Source organism: Pogona vitticeps, chromosome 2 (assembly GCF_051106095.1).
Source record: "Pogona vitticeps strain Pit_001003342236 chromosome 2, PviZW2.1, whole genome shotgun sequence".
Classification (NCBI taxonomy): Eukaryota; Metazoa; Chordata; class Lepidosauria; order Squamata; family Agamidae; genus Pogona; species Pogona vitticeps.
In genome coordinates this window covers 185442290-185467087 of record NC_135784.1, presented here as the reverse complement: position 1 = coordinate 185467087, position 24798 = coordinate 185442290, and the positions used below count along the sequence as shown (strand labels likewise).

The 24798-nt window shown below is 46.5% G+C and overlaps 1 protein-coding gene across 3 annotated transcripts in view; it reads left to right on the top strand.

Annotated features, from left to right (window-relative positions):
* The window catches only part of PLPPR2 (phospholipid phosphatase related 2), a 38593-nt gene extending 15071 nt beyond the window's left edge, over window positions 1–23522 (top strand). The window contains exons 3-9 of one of the 3 annotated variants that reach the window (XM_020791564.3): window positions 3202–3390; window positions 8017–8137; window positions 9232–9488; window positions 10473–10649; window positions 12252–12389; window positions 16559–16680; window positions 20189–23522. In XM_020791564.3, coding sequence (XP_020647223.3) covers window positions 3202–3390; window positions 8017–8137; window positions 9232–9488; window positions 10473–10649; window positions 12252–12389; window positions 16559–16680; window positions 20189–20294 — 1110 coding nt within the window. In that variant the 3' untranslated portion in view covers window positions 20295–23522. Of the gene's footprint in view, window positions 1–3201; window positions 3391–8016; window positions 8138–9231; window positions 9489–10472; window positions 10650–12251; window positions 12390–16555; window positions 16681–20188 lie in introns of all 3 variants that reach the window. The other 2 variants (XM_020791562.3, XM_020791565.3) reach the window with 2 other exon arrangements.
* The last annotated feature ends 1276 nt before the right edge of the window (window positions 23523–24798 follow it).

The window sequence follows — 24798 nt, the reverse complement described above, 5'->3', positions numbered from 1 at the left end:
GTGATTACATCCTTTGTAGAGCTGGGTCTTTAAATGGAGGCAGCAGCAGCCTGGAGTGAATCCACTGTAATGCAGCTCCTGCCAACATCACAAGCACAACCCATGAAATGCTTGCAGAACTTGTGTTTGTCTCTATGGGCCTGGTGTGGTTATTGGGCTGGGAGTAGATTTGGGGATTTTCCTCACATGTTTATACACTGGCCCTGGCCCTGATGTGACGCAGGCCTCTCTCATGCCTTGAGAGGTGTTGAGGAGGGACAGCCAGTGAGGGGAACCCCAAGCGCACGGTCCTGCCCTCTTCAGACCTTCAAGCTCACTGTGCAGAGAGGTGCTGGGCAGAGTGCAGCCTGGTCTCTGTTTAAATGCATGAAGCCCCTTCAGAGGTGTTACAAAGAGGATTTTGTTCGATCCTTATTTCAAAGAGTACTTAGCGACACCTCCTAGAATAAGGCTGACAACAGAATGAAGATCATTCCCCTTCCAGCCGGGCACTCTGCAAATTTTACATGCAGTTCTCCGCTCCTGTTACATTTTAGAGCCAAATGCTTTTTTAAAAAAAGGAGTCACACTCAAAAATACATATTTGAATGCAAATATACGTGTGGCTTTTTGTTTTTTTAATCACAAATTAATGTGGAAATGGGACAGAATGGATTTAGGGCAAATACGTGTGAAATGGACAGAGGGCAGAAACAGATGGATCTGTTCATTCGTACTAACCTATGAAAGGGGCAAAATTAAAACGTCAAGAGCAGGGCTGGGTCAGACCAAAAGCTTGTGTAGGCTATTCCTTTCCTCTCTCTCTCTCTGAGAGATTAACCAAAGGCCTGTGAGAAACCCACAAGCTGGACATGCGCACAAGAGCACCCTTGAGCATCAGCAGCTCATATTCAAAGGAATATAGCTCCTCATACCAAGAGAGGCTATATCTTCAGCCATTGACAGTTTTATCCTTTTATGAATTGTGTCAACCTCTTTCAAAGCATTCCACATTGGAATGAGTCATTCCTACAACATCTACCATATATAGAGAGAATTCTACCATATAGCTAAGCAGGGTATGAAGCAACACTCCACCTCGACGGTTCTCTGTCTTCCACAATCAACTTCAATGAACAACCCTGGATTCCAGTATTATGAGGAGAGTGCCCCTCCTGTTCTTCATGGGGAGTTGCTCCAACCCCTTGGTCAGTTTCTGCTATTTTCTCCACCTTTTCCAGCTCTGTAATATCCTTGTTGTGGAACAGTCACCAGAGCAGCATAAATTATTCCCAGTGTGTTCACATCATTGATTCGTAACAAGGCATTACGGTCATTGATAATTTTTATGTTTGATGCCATCTCTAGCAGTGACGAACACAGAACTTGCTTTAATTTATTTATTTATTTAATTTATATCCCGCCTATCTGGGCGTGTGAGGACCACTCTAGGTGGCTAACAACATAAAACATAATATAGAAAATATACATATAAAACAATTTTACATTACCAAAAATACTGAAATAGAATGGGAAAGCTGTGGGAAAGGGGGAAAAAGAGGGCATCAGGAATTATCTGATGGGAAGGCCTGCCTAAACATCCATGTTTTTAATTGATTCTTGAAAATACCCAGCGAGGGAGCCGCGCAAATCTCAGGAGGTAGGTTGTTCCAGAGGCGAGGAGCCACCGCCGAGAAGGCCCGATTTCTTGTGTTTTCCTTCTGGGCCTCCCTCGGCGTCAGGCTCCTCAGCCTCACCTCCTGGCTCGCACGAGTGACACGAGTAGATCTTGGTGGAAGAAGGCGTTCCGCCAAGTATCGAGGTCCTAAACCATTTAGGGCTTTGTACGTGAGCATCAACACTTTGAAGTCGATGCGGAATCGGATGGGCAGCCAATGCAGTGCGGCCAGAGTGGGTGAAATATGTTGGTATTTTCTCACTACACTGAGTAATCTGGCCGCCACATTCTGCACCACCTGTAGTTCCCGCAGCAGCCTCAAAGGTAGCCCCACGTAGAGTGCATTACAGTGGTCTAATCTCGAGTTTACGAGCGCATGCACTAAGGTGGTGAGCGCCCCCAGATCACCCTGCAGCCACTCATTGACCTGCCATCACAACCTTAAGATCTCCTTTCTTGTCAGTCATTGCAAGCTCAGCCCTCACTGGCACATATGTTGGCAAAAGAAAAGAAAATGGAGAGGAAACGAAAGCAAAACATATTGTAGACAAACTGTCATTTTAATTCCATGTGAGCTTGCATGGGTCAAAGTCCACTTTCTCAGACACTGAGTGTTTCTTTTCTTTTGCCAGCATGCAGAGACAGACTAAGACAACAATTTATTTGGAAAGCAACCTGTATATGAAGCTAGGACTCTTTTGCCCAAAGACGCTTCATTACACAAAGCTATGTAGAACTGTACTGGACATTTTCCCTTTTTATGCCTCTTCAGCCGGGCTCAAATCAGATGCTATAATGAGCATATTATTATTAGAGGTAAACATGTGTGCTTCAGCCACGTGCAGTCCCCCGTCAGGTTCTGTCTCAGTAAGAATGCAAACTCAGTGATGTTTCAACTGACGATACCCAATCGTCAGCTGGGTATGAAAATGAGTTTATTTTACAAGCTATAGGAGATCAGAAAAGTTTATGAGATTACAGTCAGATAGGTTTCTAGGACATTAAGGATTTGCCACTTCCTGCAATAAACTCTCTGTAACATCTAGTTAGACTCCTAAGTTCGAGGCAATGAGTTTCTGAAGGAATTGGACGGCTATGGCAGGGCAGGGGATGAGAGAGAATATGGTCGTGGTAGACCACCTATCCTGTCTGCCAAGTTAGAATAGGGATGGCTGTACATAGTTTTGAAGATCAGCCATGTGTCTCCCCAGGGATTGTTCACAAGCAATGAATCCTGAGGAAGGGGAGTTCTTGGGTGCTCAGGAAACAGGGAGAGGAGGGGCTGAAGCGGCAGGAGGCAACTGTCGGCCTTAGTTTGAATCAGGCAGGCCGGGTGCCCCTCCCGCCAGCCATGATGATGTGATGCACAGCTACAGCAGGCACCCGAGCATGAAAAGAAGTACACGAGGAAGCTTGCACGGAGTAGCAGGCGGAGGAGGGGGTGCTGGGCTCTAGGGACCTGGCTCTCCTCCTCCTTGCCTTGGTCTCCCATTCAGTCATTTGGGCAGTTGTTTCTGGCCTGATGTGCCATGTTCTACTTCCAGCTGGTGATCATGGCAGGCACGGTGGTGCTCGCCTACCACTTTGAATACACCGACACTTTTCCGGTGCACCTCCAAGGCTTCTTCTGCTATGACAGTGCCTACGCCAAGCCCTACCCGGGTCCTGAGGACTCCAGCCGAGCACCTCCAGTCCTGGTCTACTCCCTCGTCACTGCTGTGCCCACTGTAACGGTAAGTGGCATCGGGGTTTTGGGGTGTGGAATCCCTCTCTTTGGGAAAGCAGAAATTTGTGGGAGGATTTCAGAGCATTTCTGCCTCTGTTCTGTGAGCATTCATTTCCCATGTTTTTTTTCCCCTGGGGGAGATCGCCTGTGAGCATGCTTGTTAAGACTGGAGCCAAGAGCTGTGAGGGAGGTGCATGGGCCCATCAAAGCCATGGGCTCATTTGTGAGGAACCTTGGCGTTCCGCTCGGAAATGGATGGAGAGATTCTCAAATTTGCTTTATGTAAAAATTCTGGAGGCATTGGTACGAGGCTCTATAATTCCCTGAAACCAGCCTTACTCACATGCAAGCAAACGTGAGGCACAGGTGTGATGTGCACGTGCTGTTTTGTTGTTTTTAGGTGCTGTCAAGTCACCTCTAACTTACGACGACCCTTTGAATGAGTGGCCTCCAAATGTATGTGAGTGGTCTTTACTCACAGATTTGGAAGTAACGCTGTCATATATGTGTACTGAGAATACACAGTGCTCCGTTGCAAATGCGGTTACATTTTATTCCATCCTTACATACCAGGGATGGGGACTTGAGCTGTGGGACTTGCTGTCAAGTCGGACTTAAGTTGCACCAGCAACTTGATTTGGACTCAACATGTTTCCACCCCCACCCCCAATTGACTTGGACTCAAGTCATGACTTGGAACCCACCCACCCACTCCTCCCTTTTTTTCTGCAGGGAACAAAACCTTGGTTTTTAATAAGCTTGGGACTCGATACCAACGACTTGGACTCAGACTTGGGACACGGATCCCAAAACTTGCCAGCATCCCTGTTACATACCCACTATTCTCCCTCCCACCCCCCTCTTATCCTCACAACAATCCTGTGAGGTAGGCGAGACTGGGAGGCAGGGGTTGGCCTGAGATCACAGAGTGAGCTATGGAGCCCAATAATACTTGAGTCTTGTCCAGCATTCTCACAGTATAGCACATGGGCTCATAACTGAGCTGTGTAATAAATAAAGATGCAGTGGAAACCACTGGCCCACTTACAAATGCAAACACTGAAGGGCTGCTCGATGCGTGAGCCACTTTCTCTTGAGTCTGTATCAATGGCACACGTGCCGTACTTAATGCCAGACGCCACCCTGACTGCTGTTCCACCCGCTCCCTCCTTGTCTCCGACTGTCAGCCCTGGTCAGCATCTGGATGACAGCTTCCTCCAAGGGAGGAAACTGACCCAGTTCGCAGGAGGATCTCTGGCTAATGATGTCCACAGGAACCATAGCTATGACTAGCGTTTTGTCATGTTCAGGTGGTGTAACAGGAGCTCATGGGCTTCGGGGCAGCAAGGCAGTCGGGGTGTTGCAGCATTTAGGGGTGTTCTAAGTGAGAGGTTTGCTACTAAAATATCTTATGCCAGAGTCTGATAGTGAGACAAGATACTTAGCTCATATTTAGAAGCTGACAGTTTCCCCCACGACACAATTTCCTGAGAGACGCAAGCCTGGCAATTAGACGTGCACGTCTACTCTGTGTCTACCTTCTAATGACCGAGCATAAAACAAAGCTTTCAAGACTCAGAGCTGAATGAAAGCTCATGATAAGAAAAATATTCTTCCACACTTGAGGAGGTCTGCTTCTCAAGATGTGCTAAACAATATATTTTCTTGCCTGCCCCCTATGCTATAGGTAGTTTGGTTGATCAAATGCAGGGCCTCAAAGGGACAGATTTTAGTTTTGGAGTCTAGCCCCTTCCTTTCTCCAAGAGCTAATGCTGAGTGTGCTGCTGGCATTGGCCCACAAGCTCCATCGATGGCGAAGCTCATGGCTGGGCTAATGGCTTGCTAATGTTAGCCCGGGCTCAGTGAAGGACCATCTTTGGCATCTTGAGCCAGGGACATCTCTTAGTGTGCTGGCTAGGTGCTGCCCCCTCAGGCTTGAGTGTGAGTTCTTTGCAGTAGCTACAAAATCCTTATGCCAAGGAGGATTCAAAGGGCAGGACACCTTTTCAAGCATTCCCAAACAAAGTAAGTCTGCCCTTCCCTTTGGATGTTCTGCTGCCTTCTCAGGGGTGACATTTCTCTGCCTCTGCCAATGGAGGTTCTCCATGCAGCTTGGAGCCTTGCTTTTTCAGGGTTTATTCAATTTATCTGCAGAGGCTCCACATGCCTAAGAGCTTCTCTCTTTGAGAAAATTAGACTCCACATGAAGAAGGCCACAGAAATGCACATGGAAGGACCAGGACTAGGATACAGCTCACAGGTTTCTTCCTTGGAGAGGATAAAAGTTAACAGCTGCCACAGTCATTAAGACTTAGTGGCACCTGACCATGCCGGCTGTGGGATCTGGCAGTTGGAGTGCAAAAATGTAACTTTCCCCATTATTATTTCTCTGCCTTGGTGGGGTACAAAGGAAGAAAGCTAAAGGTAGGCTTGGTTGAGATCAACCCACATAACTTCTCTTTTGCTCAGACTAATCGCCTTCCACTAAACCAGCACAGCCCCCCCCCCGCCCTTATGATTGTGCCCTCTCTTCCGCTCTCCTTTTGGATGATTTAAAAGAAAGAAGGGAGGGAGAGGGCAAAGTCTGTTTGAGCTGAGAGACTGTTCCTTGGCTCCAGCTATCAGACCTGCCAGATTACTTTGTTATGGCTAGGTCTTCTGAATGTCCCCTTAGGCCTAGATCTGGTTGTTCCCTCCACTTCTTACAGGCTGTGGAGGCTGTAGGGAGCTGCCATTGCTTCTGCCTATTTAGAAGTTGTAGGTGTCTCAGTGATGGCGAACCTTTTTGAGCCTGAGTGCCCAAACTGAAAAAAGAAAAAGAAGAAAAAACAACACAGTGGGTGGCAGGCAGCAGAACCGGAAGTGGCAGTGGCAGCAGAAGGGGGAGTCCCGGGCATGGAGGTGCCTCCAGACCCCACTCCGGCTCTGCCTCCAGTCGTGCCCAACCCCACCACTGCCTATAGCTCGGCTGGCCCACCACCAGCAGCACCAGCTGCTCCGGATCCTGGCCTGCCACCTGTCAGGGCGCTAGCACTGCAGCTGCAGCCACCTCCTCAGGTTTGGCTGCTGCAGGTAGCGATCCAGCTACTTGTGGCTCGCGTGCCCACAGAGAGGGCTCTGCGTGCGAGCTGTGGCACACATGCCATAGGTTTGCTATCGCTGGTCTAGATGGTGCCAAGCAACAATAAGTGGCTCATCCATGGTAAGAAACATGTTAGAGTGGACCGACTGAAGGCATTTACCTCAGTCTTTCCTGGGACATCATGTGACTGATATCATGTGAATAACAGCAGTAACAACAGCAGTTCTTAACAGAAAAAGGGTCCATGCTAATGGTTCCCAACCTTGAGTCCCTAGACGTTCGTGGACTAAAACTCCCATGAGCCTTCACCATTGGCTGCACTGGCTAGGATTTCTGGAAGTTGTAGTCCAAGAACATCTGGGGACCCAAGGCTAGGAAGCACTGGTCTATGTGAATACATACATATATGAATCTCATTTCCACATTGTGTGCTTTCAAAAGAATATAATTGGTGTGACTCTCAAATAGGTCTTCAAATGGTTTTAGGGCATTTTACAAAATGCATGTTTAATATATGTTTCCCTATTTACATTAATGTTTTCAGATTGTCCCTCAGGAAGGAAATTGGGTTTAATATATCCTGTTACTTTATTCTCTGCTTGCTTATTGTAGTCGCTATCTTTCCCTTTTGATCTCTTTAAAGCTTGGGAAGTTACTTCTAAAAGGAATTTAAAAAAACAGTATTCCAGTCTTGTTAGTTCACGAATACATAAAACTGCCTCCTTTGTTATTCTATGTGCTATTCTCCATTGTAGCAGACGGAAGAAGCTACTTGGATGAGTAGCTAAACATTTCAACCTAATAAGAAAGAAGTCCAGTTGCCTTAACTCAGCTTTCAGATAACCTCATCTGGATGACTGAGAATTGTCACAGATAAAATGGCATTGTAGTTTATCCACAAATCCTACCCAATACTCTCCCCTCATTTTAGCCAAATCATAACCTCATAGTCTTCTGTAAGCATTAATGCTTTAGCCCCACTGAGAATTCTAGCACCAGCCCCTACACATTGTGTATGGTTTGCCTCCTGCTAGCAGCTATCTGGACAGCCGCCTGCCAGTCACTGCCAGGCCAGCCTCCCTCACTGTGTTGCTGTGAGATGAAAGCTCTCCCTTGAGATCTCTTGCAGGGAACTTCCAATATCCCATCCCTGGCACTCGATCAGTGTCAGGTGGCTTGGAAAGAACCACCCAACTTATTACATATGGAAATATAAGCAGATTTGACGAAATGGCTGATGCTGAGGATAGCCAAACTGTGTGTCAGAACTGGATATACAAGCAGGCTTAGGTAATATCTGAAACATCAAAGAAGGAAGGCATCTTCCTTCCCTTTTCAAGTCCATGCTAGGTGTGTACATTGCAACTACACAGCTATACAGTGCACTCCCACATCAAAACCCCACACTTCCAATATCAGCAGAAGACTTTGGCTGAAGAGATTTTGACTTGGACAAAGCTTCCCCTTTTCTTTTTCCTCATTTGTTTTCTCTCCCTCTCTCTGTGTGCCTTTTGTGTTTCTATTTCTCTACCCACCCCCCCTACACTCCAGATTCTTGTTGGAGAACTGGCTGCCTTCTTTCTCCAGCCCAAAAGACATGAGGAGAAAACAATAATCTCAGGCGAATGTTGCTATTTCAACCCACTCCTACGTCGCATCATCCGCTTCTTGGGTAAGTGGAAGATGACCTTTTCCGTCTTATTTCCAGTCCCCCCCCCCCGCAAGAATCTTCCTGACTCTATAGCTTCTGGGTTCCTCCCTAGCTATTCCACGGCCAGTATTCCTTCTCCCCCTCCCCCCGCAGAAGGGAATTTGGTATGTATGTGGAAGAGTAGAAAGGACTAACTTACGGCTATTAAATAAATACCCAGGGAATGATTTAAGTAATTTCTTTCCGGAAAACTTAATATTTATTGTGTCAGGAAGTGCATTCATAAAGCATGCAAGAGGAGGGGGGGAACCCTAAACACGGTTACAGAACTCCTAATGTTGGCTGCCAGGCATGGGGTAGCCATTTTGATTGATATTGTCCACATATTCCTCTAATTACAATGAATTGTCCTTTTTACATGTTACTAAATGGCCTCAAGAGGAACAAGGTGCCCAGGCCCACATCAAGATCTATCTGTTGCCTCTCCCACTAACCTGAATTACTTACAGTGGGGTCTTGACTTAAGAACGGCTCGAGTTAAGAACATTTTGACTTAAGAACCACTCTCATAGGAAAATATTGACTTGACTTACATACTTAGATTTGAGTTAAGAACTGAAAAAAAACCACGTGGGAGGCAGGGAAAGTGCAAAATTCGAACTTTCAGTTAACTGTTGGCCAGTGAAAAGGGTGCCTGTCTGCTTCCTCACTCCTCCCAGCGTTTAGAGAGTGGATTGGGAGACAGTCTTCGGACTGCCTGGTACTGTACTGCCTGGACTGTATTTTCCCTGCCTTCCCTGAACCTTTCTTGACCTAAGAAAAAAAGAAACAAAATATCCCCCTCTAGTGGCCAAAGGCAGAAAAGCAGCTTCCCATTAGTTTCTATGGACGGAAAAGAGCAGATACGGATCAAATGGTTTTCAATGCATTCCTATGGGAAATGCAGATTTGACCTGAGAACTTTTTGACTTGAGAACCGCCTTCCAATACAGATTAAGTTCTCAAGTCAAGACCCCACTGTATTAGAAATACGGAGGCATTTCCCTTCCCTCCCCTCCTGTTTTGTCCTCTCAAGCCAGCCAGCCATCTTGGTTCCCTTCCTTTCTTTTTCACAGGCATCTATTCCTTTGGTCTCTTCACGACCACCATCTTTGCCAATGCTGGCCAAGTGGTGACCGGCAACCAGACTCCGCACTTCCTCTCTGTGTGTCGACCCAACTACACCGCGCTGGGTTGCCAGCCTCCTCCGGGCACCGTCTATGTCACAGACAAAGCCGCCTGCACTGGGAACCCTGCCCTGGTCGCTGCCGCGCGCAAGGCCTTCCCGTCGAAGGATGCTGCCCTCAGTGCCTATGCTGTGGCCTACACTGTGGTAGGACCGGGAGCCATTGAGACGGTGGGGGTGGAAGAGACAAGCAGGAGTGGGGAAAGAGGGACCAGGCAAAGGCAAAGAGAACTGGGTGTCACATGAAACCTGGCTGGGTGGTGGATGGTGGCTGAGAGTGATTCCTCCTCCCAATGCAGAAGGAAGCAACCAGGGCTAGCTTTGATTTTGCCCATCTTAAACACTGGTTTGGAAGCTAACAGTGCCTTCTACTGGACACCTAATTCAGGATGAAAGAGAGTGTTGTGCTTCAACAGCTTACATTAAAATATAGCTTCCTTAGAATTTTGTTGCCAGTCACAAAATGAACTTTTCGTCCCTTGCTGTTGTGCCCATTTGTGAGGGCATCACACCCTTCTTTGCCAGTTTGTAGATCTGCTCTTTGACATCATCCGAAGTGTGTTTCAACCATGCTGGCACAGCCCACTGACAGGGCAGAGCTGAACTGGGAGAGACCCTTCCCAGGAGCGTGCCTACGACCCGTGAAGGAGGCAAAAAGGTCTTCAGGGTGCCACAGCGTCTTCTTTCGCTTTTGCTCTTTTTGGGGCTTCTTGCCAATATGCTTCAGAAAGAAAGACACTAACGGCGGGGAGAGACAAAATAATGGCCAGGGAATTCCTCTTCCCTGCTGAGAGAGCAAGCTTTTCAGAGAGGGAAGAACGACTTGGGAAACTCCACAGGCCGGATCAGGCCCGCAAGCTGGAAGTTTTGCTCCCTCACAATAAGAAGAGATGTATCACTGGGAAAGAGTTGTGTTTTAGAATGGTTCACAAGGGACAAAGTTGGTAATAAGAATGTGGTTCCGCATTCTTTCTTTACTTTATGTGCGCCCAGTCACCCTTTCTACCTGGCATGATGTCTGTTACCCTGTTAAACATTTTTAACGGCCTTCAGCAAAGATGAACTTCATGCTGCCAGCTTGCCTGCTCATCTCCCTTGTTCTTTCCTCCTTCTCTCACCTTCCCCCTGTAGATGTATGTGACCCTGGTTTTTCAGCTGAAGGGCTCCCGCTTGGCCAAGCCTTCCTTGTGCCTGGCACTCCTGTGCCCTGCCTTTTTGGTGGGCGTGGTGCGTGTGGCTGAGTACCGGAACCACTGGTCTGATGTGCTGGCTGGGTTCCTCACGGGTGGGGCCATTGCCACTTTCCTGGTAAGTGACCGTTCTTTCCTGGCACAGCCTCTAGGGGGCAGTTGACTCCACAGAGTGTGTAGGGAAAATCCCAGCCACTCGGATGCTGGATGGCCTCCTTCTTTGGCGCAAGGCCTTGACCTGCAGGGAGAGGGGTAAGGTGTCTTTGGCCACGAGGATTGTGCTATGTAGGTTTCAAGTGGGGACTGACTAGGGAGGCCTTCTGGGGGTAAACTTAATCCCAGCTATAGGAAGCAGAGTTGGTTCATTTATGTGCCCCTCATCATAGCAGGAGGGACGTGGTGGCACTGCGGGTTAAAATGCAGAAGCCTCTGGGCTGCAAGGTCAGAAGACCAGCCGTTGTAAGATCGAATCCATGCGACGGAGTGAGCTCCCATGGCTTGTCCCAGCTCCTGCCAACCTAGCAGTTCGAAAGCATGTAAAAATGCGAGTAGATAAATAGGTACCACCATGATGGGAAGGTAACGGTATTCCATGTCTTGTCGCGCTGGCCACGTGACCACGGAAACTGTCTTCGGACAAATGCTGGCTCTACGGCTTCGAAAACAGGGATGAGCACCGCGCCCTAGAGTCAGACACGACTGAACTAAATGTCAAGGGGAACCTTTACCTTACACTATAGCAAGCGATGGTTTGGTGTAGTGAATAGAGCACTGGACTAGGAGTAAGAGGACTTAGGACTTCAGTCATAGAAACTCATTTGGGGGGTGGCAATAGTGAACCACTTCAAAAACCTGTAGACCAATTGGACTGCTGCCATGGGTGTTGTCAACATTCAGGCTATCCTTTGCTAAGTAAAGCCTGGTAACCTTTTTCCTGCTGGCAAAGCAGGCATGATATTCTGCAGCAATATCAGGCTAATTCCTAGCATTTTGAATTATGCATACACAAGCACAATACTGTACCCAAATTCATAAAATGAAGGGCTTTTTTTAAAAAAAAAGAACTGAATTAATGAACAGCTGAAAGGGAAAAAATGGGAATCAATTTGCTATGACATTGCAGACCACAATTATTCTCCCAGTTCTGACAAGTGTTGTTGCTGTTGTATATTTATTGAAATGCAGCAGGCAGGGCTGGGAGTTACTTCTTTGACTAAAACATCAATGGATAAGTGGAAGGGCCACTTTGATCTGTCTGCAGCAATCACTTTCTGACCAAACTACTCTCCCTTCCGGCTCTTTTGCCCCCCTTGCCTGAATTTCATCTTGAAAGAGAAGGCATGGAGATGCTTCTGGAGTCTCCGGTATTATGACTTGTTTGGCCTCAAGTCTGAGCAGGGAATGTGTTGTGAGGAAGGATGACGGAAGCTGCTGCCTGACAACACCTCGAGAGCCATGTGCCTTCGACGTCTGCCACAAATGGTTCAGCATCACTAGTGAGCAGAGGGACTGGGATCGGAATGGAGGGAGTGAGGCCAAGCTGAAAAGAGGCCTCTGGGCTTGATAAAGGAACAGCAAGAACAGGGCAAAACAATGCCATCAGCTGTAATAGATCCTCTACAGTGTGGGCAGTTGCTCTGCGTAGCATAGATAAGAGCACTGGGGTGCTAAGAAGCAGGAAGAGGACAAGTTTCATTCTTCGATCTTCGCTCCCTGGCAGGTGACTTGTGTGGTCAACAATTTCCAAAGCACTCCATCTACAACCAAGAAAGCTTCCACTCCGGAAAATCTGCCCAGCGTTCCAGTCATGGGATTACCCTGTGTGGAGAGCTCCATTGAAAAGTTAAGTGTGGCTCAGGTAAGGGCCACCCCTGATACCCAACTGCATGCCTCCTGGTCTGTGAAGGCTTGAGAAGTCTCTTCAGCCTGCCTGCATATATATATATGCACACACACCCACATGCATGCACACCCCCACACATACACACTCGTACACCCAACTCCAAGCTTGAGGGAACTGTGGGCAAAATGTGCCCTCCCGTTTCCCCCTTCCCTTGCCAGTGGGAACAGAGCACTTTGGGTGCATTTTGGAAGACTGCTGTCTTCCCTTCCCCAGACTTATATCTGGGGAGGGGAAGACAGCAGTAGCAGTGCCAAAGAGATAGGCCTAGCTGATATCAAAATATCCCACATGGCTTCAGGGCAACACAATGTCAGGGCATGGTGGGAAATTGAAATAGAGTCGAGATTTACTGCTGGGCATTGCTTGGAGTGCTAGGACACAGGAGGTAACAGTGCAGCACGGATTGTGAACCGTAGCATCTTTAACAAAGGGATAGCAGGGAAAGTGAAAAACACTGCTTAAATCCTAAGACCATGAGCAAGCCCTGGTACCAAATCTTTTTCCTGATAGGTGGCCCAAGGAAGGTGAGAGCCTAGGCGCACAGGCTGATCAACTGGAGCAGTTGAATCATCCAGGAAGCAGCTGTGCAAGACAAAGAGGGCTAGAGAAATAACACAGGGGGGCTTATACTTCATTGCTCAGGACAGGGGTAACAACTACTCAAGGAAATGTTTCCATAAAACACGGAAGCACACCTGATGCAGGAACTTTGTTGCAGTATGGGAGGCCTGGGCCTGATCCAGGCACAGATGGCTGGCCTCCTGGGAACCGCATGCATGGTGGCTTCAGTTTCATGATGGAAGAAAAGTAGGATATGGTTATAAACAATGCACAAAACCAGGGAGCAAACAGGGAAGACAATATTCATAGCTTCTGTAACTCACGGCTCAGGCAGTCCTGGTATGTTAGACAAGATAAAGCTAGAGGAGGAAGCCTGATGACAACTGGTATTGAAGGTGGAGACAATGAGTGGGTGATCAGGCAGTGTATCAGGCAGCCGCAGCAAGAGAAAAAGGTAGTCCAGAAAGTAGGGTGGTGGAAGAACTGGGTTTTCAACAAAATGTTAAGGAGAAAGGGAAGTTTCCTCAGATAAAGAGAGCAGCTTGGCAGAAGACACCAGAAAGAGAGAGAGAGCCACAGAGAGAGAGAGAGAGAGCACAGATCAATGTGTGTTGAGAGAAAGCAAGGAGTTGAGGAAGATGAGAGGGAACCTAAAAAAGCAATAGGAGCATCCCCTTTTCTGTGGGGTGGGACTTGCTTGGCCTCCCATCAAAAAAAAAAAAAGGGCTATGCAACCTCTGCCATGTGATCTTTTCCCTTCACAGCATGGTGGGCCAAGTGGGCTGCTGCTGACCAGCTGTTCTGACATGATTTGCCAGAGCCATCTCTGGTCAATCAAAGCAAAAAAGTGTGCTGCTTATATACCAACCCATAGCACTTAAAGCTCTCTCTGGGCAGTTTACAAGTTAATCATAGAGGCTAACACATGGCCCCCTCCTGCAGCAAGCTAGGCAACTCAATTTATTGATCTCAGAAGGATGGAAGGCTGAGTGAACCTCGAGCCAGTTACCTGGGATTGAACCTGGGTCATGAGCAGAGTTTTAGCTCTGTACCACAAGGGAACATTCCGAATTTGACAAATGTCTCATGCAAACCACCCATCCCAGATTAATTTTGGAAATATCCAGAAACAGAAATCTGTGTCCCTAGGTTTGAAATGCCTAAGTGAACCACTCTCAGCCACACTAAGTTGACCATATGCATTTTGTGTGTGTATCTCTGAACTTGCAGACACTCACAGCACTTATCTAGGACAATCAACCTTGTCACCAGACAGTGGTCTCCATGACACTCTCCTCCAGACCCAAATTTGCACACACAGTACCTGCTACCCTCATAGTAAATCTTCTTCTCTTTGTCTCCTTTTCATGTCATCTTTATACATAAAGCTGTTCTGTGAGTTCTTCAGAAACTCACCTTTACTGACCACTCATTTATGCGCACAAAACAGAGTTCTTGCCAGTTCCTCCTAAAGTTTTCATTTCCTGCTTTCTGTAACTGTAATTTTGTTCTGCTAGCCCTTTAACCAAGCGTGCTGCCTTATTGTGTGGGTGTTAAAGTGCTCTCTTTCTCTTTTAACCTTATCTGTCTGTCTTTGCCAATTGATGCTCTTTATTTCTTTTTAATATGGCCAGAATTCATTCCTGTCTGCCTCGGTTGCTCCAGGTTTCAATAGCTTCTCATACCACCAGCTCCTCACATTTTGCTTTCTTTCTGTCTGTCTGTGACCTTCAGTGTTTTGTTTCTGTTCCAAGTCAGTATAGTCTGTATAACCCATTTGGTGTGATCATATCATTCCCCCCATTTCCTAGACTGGCTCCCTAGCATCTTTCAAAGGCAGGTTTTGCTTCCTGCTTCACATCCGGGAAAACCTCGTCCCTTTGGCACCTTTGGCTTCTCATCTCTGTCTCTCCCCTCCCTCTCTCCCTCCCTCTCTCATGTTATGCTTTCTGCTCTTTCCGCTCCTCTGATTAGGCCCTGGGTTTGCTTAACGCGTCTCATATCAGCAATGTCCCTTTTCTTCTCCACTTGCATGGAGAGTTCTTCCTGCTAATTCCTGGTCGCCTTCCTTGCTCCCCCACCCCCACCCCCCTTTAAAAGAATTGTAAACACATGTACTTCTTTTTTACAAAAAAAAAAAAATCATGCCTTGTTATCTACATAAGTAGCTACAGAAAAATAAAAGGAACACTATGCAAAAAAGGTTTAATGGGTTAACATGCAATCTGAAGTTAATAGAGCTTTAGAAGTGTGCACTAGATGCCTGAGATTGATGCCCAGAATAAAAGGGAGCTTGTGCCAAGGAAAGGTCACTTGGGTTCATGGGTGGGAAGGAGAGGAATTCTTACAAGAGGTCTTCCCAATAAGGTAGCCACGTGAATCTCCAGTCTGTTGCTGGAAATACACCAAGAGTCTGATGGTGCCTTTAGACCAACACGTTTTATTTGACGTACGTTTTTGATGGGAGGGGCTCAATCCATGGCACCAGTTTAAAAACTGTTAACCTATAAGCGATCATCAGGCTTCTTCCTGGGTTTACTGAAAATGCTGATTTGACAGCGGAGAGTTAGCCTCAGAGTAGGTGAGGAAGAAATAGGTGGAAACCAGGAGAGACGCTGGAGCAATGGAGAGTGGGAGAAGGAGAAGGAGAAAGATGTGGCGTCCTGGCCTAGCAAATATCTTCTCAGCTTCTCCAGCCATGATAGTGAAACATGTTCGCCCTAAGTCTCGGGTCCCTAGTTAGAGCTGCCTCCCTTGACGGAGAGGCCAACTGGCACGATGGCACTCCATCTTGGGAGTCTTACATCAAAGGAGCTGCCTTCTAAGGAGTCCCTGTCATGTCTCTGGAATTCCTGATCTCCTTGGCCTTGCATCTTGCTCATCTCAGGAGCCATTCACTCCACCCCTTTCCTCCTCCACTTCCATGTCTTCAGGCCAGAAACCATTTCTGATCTAATAACAACCTACCACCATCACCATTCTTCAGGTGATCTCAGGTCGTTTAGTTGTGGCTGGGTTTTGACAGTGTAGGGTGGCCTTCCTTTCCCTGGTGCCCTCCAGGTCCAATTCCTCTTTAGCCAACATGGCAGTGTTGGCTAAGAATGCTGGAAGTCTAGCCACACCTGGAGGACAACACATTGGAGCAGGTGGGGTAGCTGAGCCCTGTGGGGACATCATAGAATGGTAAGACCCGAGCTGTCCCTTTGCCCAAACCCAATGCTTCCCAATAGACAGCAATGGGAGGCCACATCAAAGGCATGAATGCACACTCATGGAGGCTTCATGGGCCTTTCCAACACACCAGTTCTTTGCTCTCCCCTTCCTGAATTTTGGATCCCTTCCGGAATCCCCTTATTCTGAGCCACAATTCTTCATACCCTGTTGCTGGGCAAATCCCTGACCTTCTTCCATTGTCTCCTCCCCCCCCTACCAGTCCAAGTGGTGTGTGATAAGCAAGGAGCTAATTGTGTCAATTTCTGTGTCATTTTCTCCCATCCATCCATGTCTGCCTCCCCCTCCCCTGCCCTGGTGCTGCTCCCCTTGGGGTGGGGGGGATGTAGCAGGTGAGGGACCCCCCAGAAGAACAGGAGTTTTCTACGCTACTCTCCAGAGGCCTGGAAAGGCAGCTAGCGCGATCTCTCCGCCTGGCGGCGCCTGGCAGCGCGGCGATGGCCCGCCCCTACGAGTAAGTGCCTGCTCCTGGAGGAGGGAGGGGGAACTTCCTTTTGGGCCAAAACCGACCCCGTACAAGATGCCATCCTTTCCCCATTGCTGACCGATCCTTGAGTGAGAACAATGTTTGTGAAGGAAGTTAGCATGGGCAATAACAGTGGCTGCAGCGCGGCCCAGAGTAGCATAAATGAGACTGCCCAGCCACCCAGAGGTAGGAAGAGAAACAGCCTGAGCCAGAATACTGAAGTGCAAGCAGATGTTTTCCACAGATGAAACCACAAATCCAGCGGCAGTAGGGAAAGTTAAGAATCCTGATCTGAGCATTTCAATGCAGCTGCTTGAGGAAACCGTGTAGCTCCATTGCAGAGTGCATGCTTTGCCTGCAGCTGGTTTTTGGAGTCACCTCTAGCTTATTCAGGTAAGGCTGGGAAGCAACCCCACCTGAAACTCTGCAGAGTCAAGGCCAATCATGGTAGGTGACAGCAAGCTGGATGGACCAATGGTCTAACCCTCAGCTTCCTATGTCCTTAGTTAAAATGGTTTCCAGCTAGGTTGGTCCTATACTCAACTGGCCTCCCAACACCAGAATTCACTGTAGCATGTGAGCAGATAGGCAGCCCCTTAAGTGTAGGAACTATAGACCCACAGAAGGAGATTCTGCTGCCTCAAACAAAAAGGTATTTGTCACGAAAAAGTGTATAGGAAGCAAAAGCACAACGGAAATATTAAAGATCATCCCAGCATTATCTGATAATGCAGAGAACAATAAACCAGGAGCAATAAGTCTTGAACAATTAATTTGACTTTGTCACATGGATTTTCAGACTATAGGTGTAAGATACTTTTGTAGGGCCCGGGTGCTTTCGTTCTGACAATTAGCATCTGTGGATCAAAGGACACGAAACGCTCAGCTCTGCATTTCGAAGTGGAGTCTCTTTAAGTGGCAAAAGACATTTGCTTTCCCACCACAAATCAGCTTATTTTATTCTGTGATTGATCACTGAGAAGTAAACAAAGGTTTCATTTGAAAGTCTGAGTGCTCAGGCACACAGATCTAAAAATGGATTAACTTGCTCTCAGCTTCTAAATCTGAGCTAAGCATCTTGTTTAATTTTTCCCTGTTTCTTAGAATTCTGCCTGGATTTCACACTCAGTTTCAAAACATTTTTCTTCTTAATATGACTATATAGGGAAAACCTTAATTATGTTTTTTTGCATATAAGATGGTGCTAATCAAGTTAAACTCTGGAAAGGATTTCGTGTCCTGTTGTTTCCAACCCCAGAGGGTAGACGATCAATCTACTGATCCTTCCAGTTACTTTTTTTGGTAAATTATATCATACATTAAAGCTGTCACAAGCTCTTTGATGTCATAGGAAATACCCACTAAACCTGTGTGTTCCTAGCACATCTGTTGAGCTTATCTTGTGAAAAGTGTTCCCAATGTGTAATAAGGCAGAACCCACCCCAGATTCTTGGACAAGTTTCTAGTTCTCATCACATTGACCTACACATTAAGCCACATGAGAGCACTAACAAGGCTGGAGAGATATACACAAATCCACGAGAAGTCAGCTTTTTCTTTGGTTATAGTGTGTTGGTGGCAGAGGAGAACATTTGTGTAAATCTGCAGAAAATCTGATGTCCTCCAAGGGGCTGGCATCTAGATCCCAAAAGACTCCCCTTAACTTTACTCCCTTGATTTATAAAAGGTGTTACTGGCTTTTTATGGTTTCTGCATTGCTTTTGTCCTCTGCTATCACGCCTGTGTGTGCTTTCTTTGGTAGCTGTTTTAATTTGTTTTGGATTCTGGATTCTGTTTTACTCTTCTTGCATTTGATGGATTTCTCTCGCTTTTGCAAAAGCCCCCAGAGGTGGTTGGGCTGCAAACTTTAGTCAGCTCTGGCTAGTACAGCCAGTGGTGAGCACTAGTGAAAGTTGCAGTTCAACATCTGGAGAGCCACATCTTCCCCATCCCTCCTTCAAAGGAAACTGGCCATTATAGTCCATGAGTATGTATATAGATCAAGGCAAAACATCCTGGATTCCGCACGTAGAACAATTCTAAGGATAGTATAAATCACCTTCCCTTGGTAAATTTGCACAGTCTGCCTAATTTGAACACTTGCTGCAATCCTATGCATGCCTTCCTGTACATAGTGAGGTCTGGCATCCGCATAGAATTGTGATACCAAATTTTGTATTCTTTCGTGCTGTGCTTTTTTATTGGCGGAAATCAGGTAGTACAATAGGACCCCCATATCTGTAGGATTGGTATCCACAGTTTCACTTATCTGTGGTTTGCTGCAGTCCTATACACAACATGCAGGGCATCCCTTTGTGGCCTTCGTCCTGTCTTCTTGTATGCTGTATCTGCAGTTCAGTTTCAGGCATCCACGGTAGATGATGGAACTGCACTCCACAGAAACAGAGGTCCTGCTGTAAGTCACAACTAGAGTAGGTCCGTTGAATCAGTGAGGAGTTGGTGAGTCTACTCTAGTTGTGACTCCCTACTGGATTTCAGCTATTTTCTGATTTGATTCACACCAGAATACATGCCTTTTGCTTTAAATGAGTTATACAGTATTTGAGCCAACTTGAAGACAGAACGTTAATAAGAGTCAGATAATAGAGCAAGAAGTAAACTAGGACTCAAAAATATTTCTTTTTCGACCAGAATGCCCACATTTTTCCAACCCGTATGGACAATCCTGGCTGGTGGATCATGGGACTTGCAGGTCTTCTCCCCTGAAACTATGGAAAGTTTTAGCGTCGCTGCCCCAAAATTTCTGTGTAGTAGAACCCCTGTTTCTGTGAGATCAGTATCACTTATCCACAGTCTGAAAATATTAAACAATTTTTTTAAAAATCCAGAAAAATATTATTTTCACATGTGTCACCAGAATCAGCCATTAGAAGAAACCAGAGCCTGTGCTAGGAATATGTACTTATTAGTGCAGAATACACCGGATTGTCTCTGGCATCCTCGAGTGGCCAGTTCTGGTAATGGCTGTGGAAATAATTTTTTTGTGGGTTTGTTTTACCCTTTTACTATGCTATACTGTATATACTCTCTCTATATGTATGTATTCCATGGGTTTCAGTATCCATGGTGGGGCTTGGAAACAATCCCCAGCAGATATGGAAGTACTACTGTTACACTCTGTTAAAAGTCTGCTGTTTAAAAACTGGACACATCTTTTTGTTGATTTAAAAAACCTGCACAGGTACAGAGAATACAAGGGAAGCTTTGTAGGCTACCAGATTATGCCTTTTGATAAATTAAATGTTCTGCTACTCTTTTCTCTTCCTCTTCTGTTTTAGTGTTAGCTCAGATAAAGGCTGTTGTGATAAAACAGACCCCCTCCAAACTTGTGTTTTGTTGCATTTAACTGTGGCCTGAACAATTTGTTCCCCTGGTAAAGGCATGCCTGATTTCCACCTTTGTGCCTCTCTCTCTCTCCCCCCCCTCCTCCATTTCTCTCTCTCTCTCTCTCTCTCTCTCTCTCTCTCTCTTCCAGAATCACGGAGCTGTGTTCACAGAGGTCACCTGACCCTCAACTGTGTCTCTTTCCCACCACCCCAGATGTCCTCATTCCCTCCCGGTCAGTCACCAGTGAGGTGTGAACCACAAAGGCACTCCTGGTGTTCTTACAATGGGCCTGAGGTTTTGTTTTTGTTTTGTTTTTTGGGGGCAGGGGGCAGGGTCTATCCTTCTTACACTCTCAATTTCCCAACCTCTCCCTGGAATTTCCTGGGATTAGATTTGATGGTTTTCACGACATGCTTCAGATTCCACAATATGAGTGTGTAACACAGTTTGGGGAGGAGGACCAAGACAGAAGAAGATAGAACTGGAAACCCTCTCCGTTTTCCAACGTGCCTGATGCCACCCGCAGAGGCTCGATGCGGCTGTGAAGGAGCGACAGCACCTCCACCAAGGCTGAGCATCCTGGATTTTAATCAGAGACTTTTAACGGCCTCCACTCTTCTTCTTGGTGCTGTTTCTTGCGCTTCTTTGAGGAAAGTGTAACCCACAGTGACTGACAAGCATCTCTTCTCACAGACATTGATTCTAGCAAAAAAATATATATATATCAGTGAGGTGCTGTTTCTAAGAACTGCCTTTATCAAAGTAGGAGACACCATCTGGCACACTCTGTGCCCAAGGAAGAGAGATTTGACTGACGTAGGTGGTGGGGAGCTTGAAACTGAACAGCCACAGAGGGGTTGAGTGAAGGTTTCACGTGATGTCCATCCAGATGAAATCAATGGCCAACGTGGGAGAGACTACGTAGGTTTGGAATTCGGATTAGTATCCAAGGCCAGAAACCAGGAGGGTCCAAACGTTTCTGCTACCACAGGTGGCTATTAAGTTGTCAACGTGTCAGGGAGATGCAGTCTTTAAAGGGGAGGAGCCATGTTTCCTTTCCACGATCTCTGTTCGTTCTATAAACCAGTGTGGAGTGTGGATATCTGTGGAGTATCCAGTTGATGGTTTGCAGGCTAGCTGCTGGAAAGCCCTTTACTCTCGGGACCTCAACATGTGATTGCTAGTCAGAATATACAGCATGCGGCCCCAGACCTGCCTCCATTCATCAGTATAGCCCAGGTTCTTGTGTTCCCTTTGTTTAACCATTTACCCATAGACCCCAGATTGTGGGATTGCTTAGTGGTGAAGGAATTACACCCTCTGCAACACAGTGCAGTGGTGCTCTGGTTTGCAAAGCAGATGCTAAGCGCTTCAATTAAACAGAACCCTTCGTAGAATGGGTCTGCGGCTACCCTTCAGAGAAGAACTCTGAGGTGCAGTATGACAGGACTTCAAGCCTGCAGAGTTCCTTAGTCTGGATCCTTGATCTCCTGTTCCCAGTAGATGTGTTCCCACAGGGCACGGATCCATTTGCATGTGTACTATCTCCCTGTAGGCTAGGACTCAGAAGGCCTGGGTTCGAATCCCTGCTCAGCCAGGGAAATTCACTGAGGGCATGGAACTGATTAAAAAAATCATCGTTATGTGCCCTCAAGTCAATTCTGACTTACAGTGACCTTTTTCAGGGTTTTCCAGATAGAGAGTATTCAGAAGTGGTTTACCATTCCCTTCTTCTGGGGTCATCCTGGGGCTGTACAGCTTGCCCAAAGCCACACAGACTGGCTCTTCTAGAATGCAGCTGAAACTTGTAAAATTACTCCTTAAATAGCTCGCTTGCCTTGAAAGCCCTATTAGAGTCTCTATAGGTCAGTTCTGACTTGACAGCACATAAGAAGAACATCCCAGGGTGGATTGAGGCAGAAGGTGACTCCCTTCCCTTGTCTCTTCAAATGCAGGCCACAATCAAACCTACTCTATCGTTGTGGCTTGCAACCATGCTATGTCATTCAGATTTTAAGCAATCTCTCAAAACCCCTGTTCCCAGCGGTTCCGCAAAGGAAGCCATGGCAGTAATACTGGGCTCAAACTACTTTTTAATGCACTGTGCAGACACCTGCCTCACCTTTCGGACTCACCTCTAGCTCCACTCTTCATCATGATATTTCATCTGCAAGCATCTTAGCAGGGAATGATATCCTCACACTCCCTGGCCCCACTGTTGGGTTAGCCATATTACCCGGGCCTCCAAGCCAGTGTTTTGTGACCCTGCATGGTGCCGATGGTCCCTTATATACCAACACGAGGCCACCCAGGCACAGGAGATGCCACTACACTGTACATGCTGGCCTATCACCAAGGAAGAGGATAGGGGAGTGGCATCAGAGTGCCTTGGTCTAGGCTGCCGCCAAGACTCCTCTGGAGCGGAGGAAAAGCCAAGGATTTAAATAAAACTAATATCTTAATCACTGTTCTTACTTACAGGAGTTGTTCTGCTGAGAATAAGTTCTGGTTGGTGGGTGAGAGAGAATAGGGTGAAAATTAAGGGATTAAAGTTTGGAGTGGATTAAAAAAAAGTTGGAAGGTAGAAAAAGGCAAGTAGGGACAAAACAATTTAATTTTTAATAAGCACAGCCTTTCTTTTTGACACAAATGTGGAACGGGGTCTACATTTTTAGATGAAGTTGCCCCATGGCTTCTTTCTTTTTGACTGTCACAGTTTGTCTTGAGACACTAGCATGGCAGTGGATCCACATCTGAAGGACATGAGACCTTCTGGCAGATCTCTTCCTAACATTAGTGGAGCTGGTTAGTGGTGGTGGTGGTGGTGGTGGTGACAGCCTCAGCATGCCCATAGTGTCTAGAAGCTGGCATGTTAATTTCTCACAATCCCCCAGTGCTCCCAATGCAACGTAACACCAAGGCATTCTGGGAAATCTCCATGATGGTTTGCAGATGCACCCAGGTAATGTTGGAACCATGGTAGCAGCCCTTGGACTGGCCCTCTCTGGAAACTTATTGTTTAAAGCTTCTCTTTGACAATAAACAGTAGGCAAGAAACCAGATGTACAACAATGTACTGCCTCTCAATTCTTCCTGTGGCCCATAAGTTTCTTCCCAACTGTGCCCATGTTTCCCTGTATCAATCTGTGCCCCCCTTCTGCTATGTACGAAGTATTACGGCATGAGTGGATAACTTGAAGCAGTGTTTAGTTTGGCTAACAACATATTGGACATCCTTGGACAAATCATGCTCTCCGACTTGGTGTCCTCTGCTGTATGTGGTGTCTTTGAGAAGCAGTCACAGAAGGTAGAGGGCTTAGCCATCCAAACTTGCTTGGGGGCAGAAGTCAGAAGGAGCGACTGGGGGACTGCACTGCTTCCTCAGCGGCCCAGGACCATTCTGGGCCTTAATTTTTACGTTTCTGTAAAGTCAGGTACTACACTTTATTCCAGGAGGCTTTAATAAATAATGTTTAGTTGAAGACATATGCGTCTAGTGCTATTTCCTATGTTCAAACACACACACACCCAACCTGTAAAATGGAAACAATAATAATGATGTTCCTTCTGGGAAAGAGACGCTTTAAAAGCTGTTAGCTGACCTTGGCTTTAGAGTAAAAAGTAAAACAAAAAAGCCAAAACAAATAACATAGCCTATGGTTGTCTGCTTTCACCTAATCGCAGTGGTTCCCTGTGCCCTTCCTTACAGCCTTCATAGTCTGCAGTTTTACTGAGTTCAAAGGGAGTTTGTAGAGGCATGCCAGTCTATGTAAATCCTCTCAGGTCTGCTGGTTTTATTTAAACCAGTTTCCTCATTGAACATTATCAGAAACTGCTTTGAAAGATTGGAGTGTTCTCTTCAATTGGGAGGCCTCCTCATGAGACGAACCATGCGGCTTGACCTTATGTGTGTTTCACTTGTAAACAGGTCCCTCAGAAAATCTGGCCTTAGGGTGAAGTCTGAAACTCCCTCTTTAGATTTTCAAATATTTATCAGGTAAGAGGCTAAAAAGGCAATCCAACATGAAAAGCAACCAGAACTAACAGCTGTTCACTTCCAAATATGCATTCATGACAACAGGGTGCAGTCCCTTATTCACTGTCGAAAGAAATGCATCCGGGTTGCTTTTTTAAAAAAAAAAACAGAACAGTGAAAAATTACTTGCAGCCAACTGGAGCAAGTGAGGTTATTTCAAAGTGAGTCGCTCCCTAGCCTTCTTAGACGATGAGCCACTGCTGCTTTTTTGAACTACGACTCCCAGAATTCCACCGCAGACATGGCATAGTAGATGGGGATTCTAGGAGCTGAAGTCCAAAAACTAAATTTGCCATGCTGTATAGTTGGCTGGATAGCTCTGTGGTTTAGGGGGTCTACTTTGGTTCTCCACTGTGCCTCCTACGAGTAGAGCCAGCCTGTGTCACCTTGGGCAAGCTGTACGTTCTCAAGATGTCGTCAGAGGAAGGGACTGGTAAACCAATTTCTGAGAATTCTCTAGATAGAAATGTTTTAAAATTGTTTCCATAAATCAGAATTCACATGATAAGGATTGTTATTTTTTTTTAAAAAGGTCACTGCCAAGGGCAGTTTTCAGCTTTGTCTGACTCACAGCATGTGCTCAAAAGCTGATTATCTGCTCTGCCTTTGTTGCCACTATAAAGGGTCCCTTCTTCCAAGATAATTGCAATGTAGCCATCTTAATACCAGTTGTCAAGATCTTCCCCAGGGATTGAGGACATTCATAGAATCATGGAGCTGAA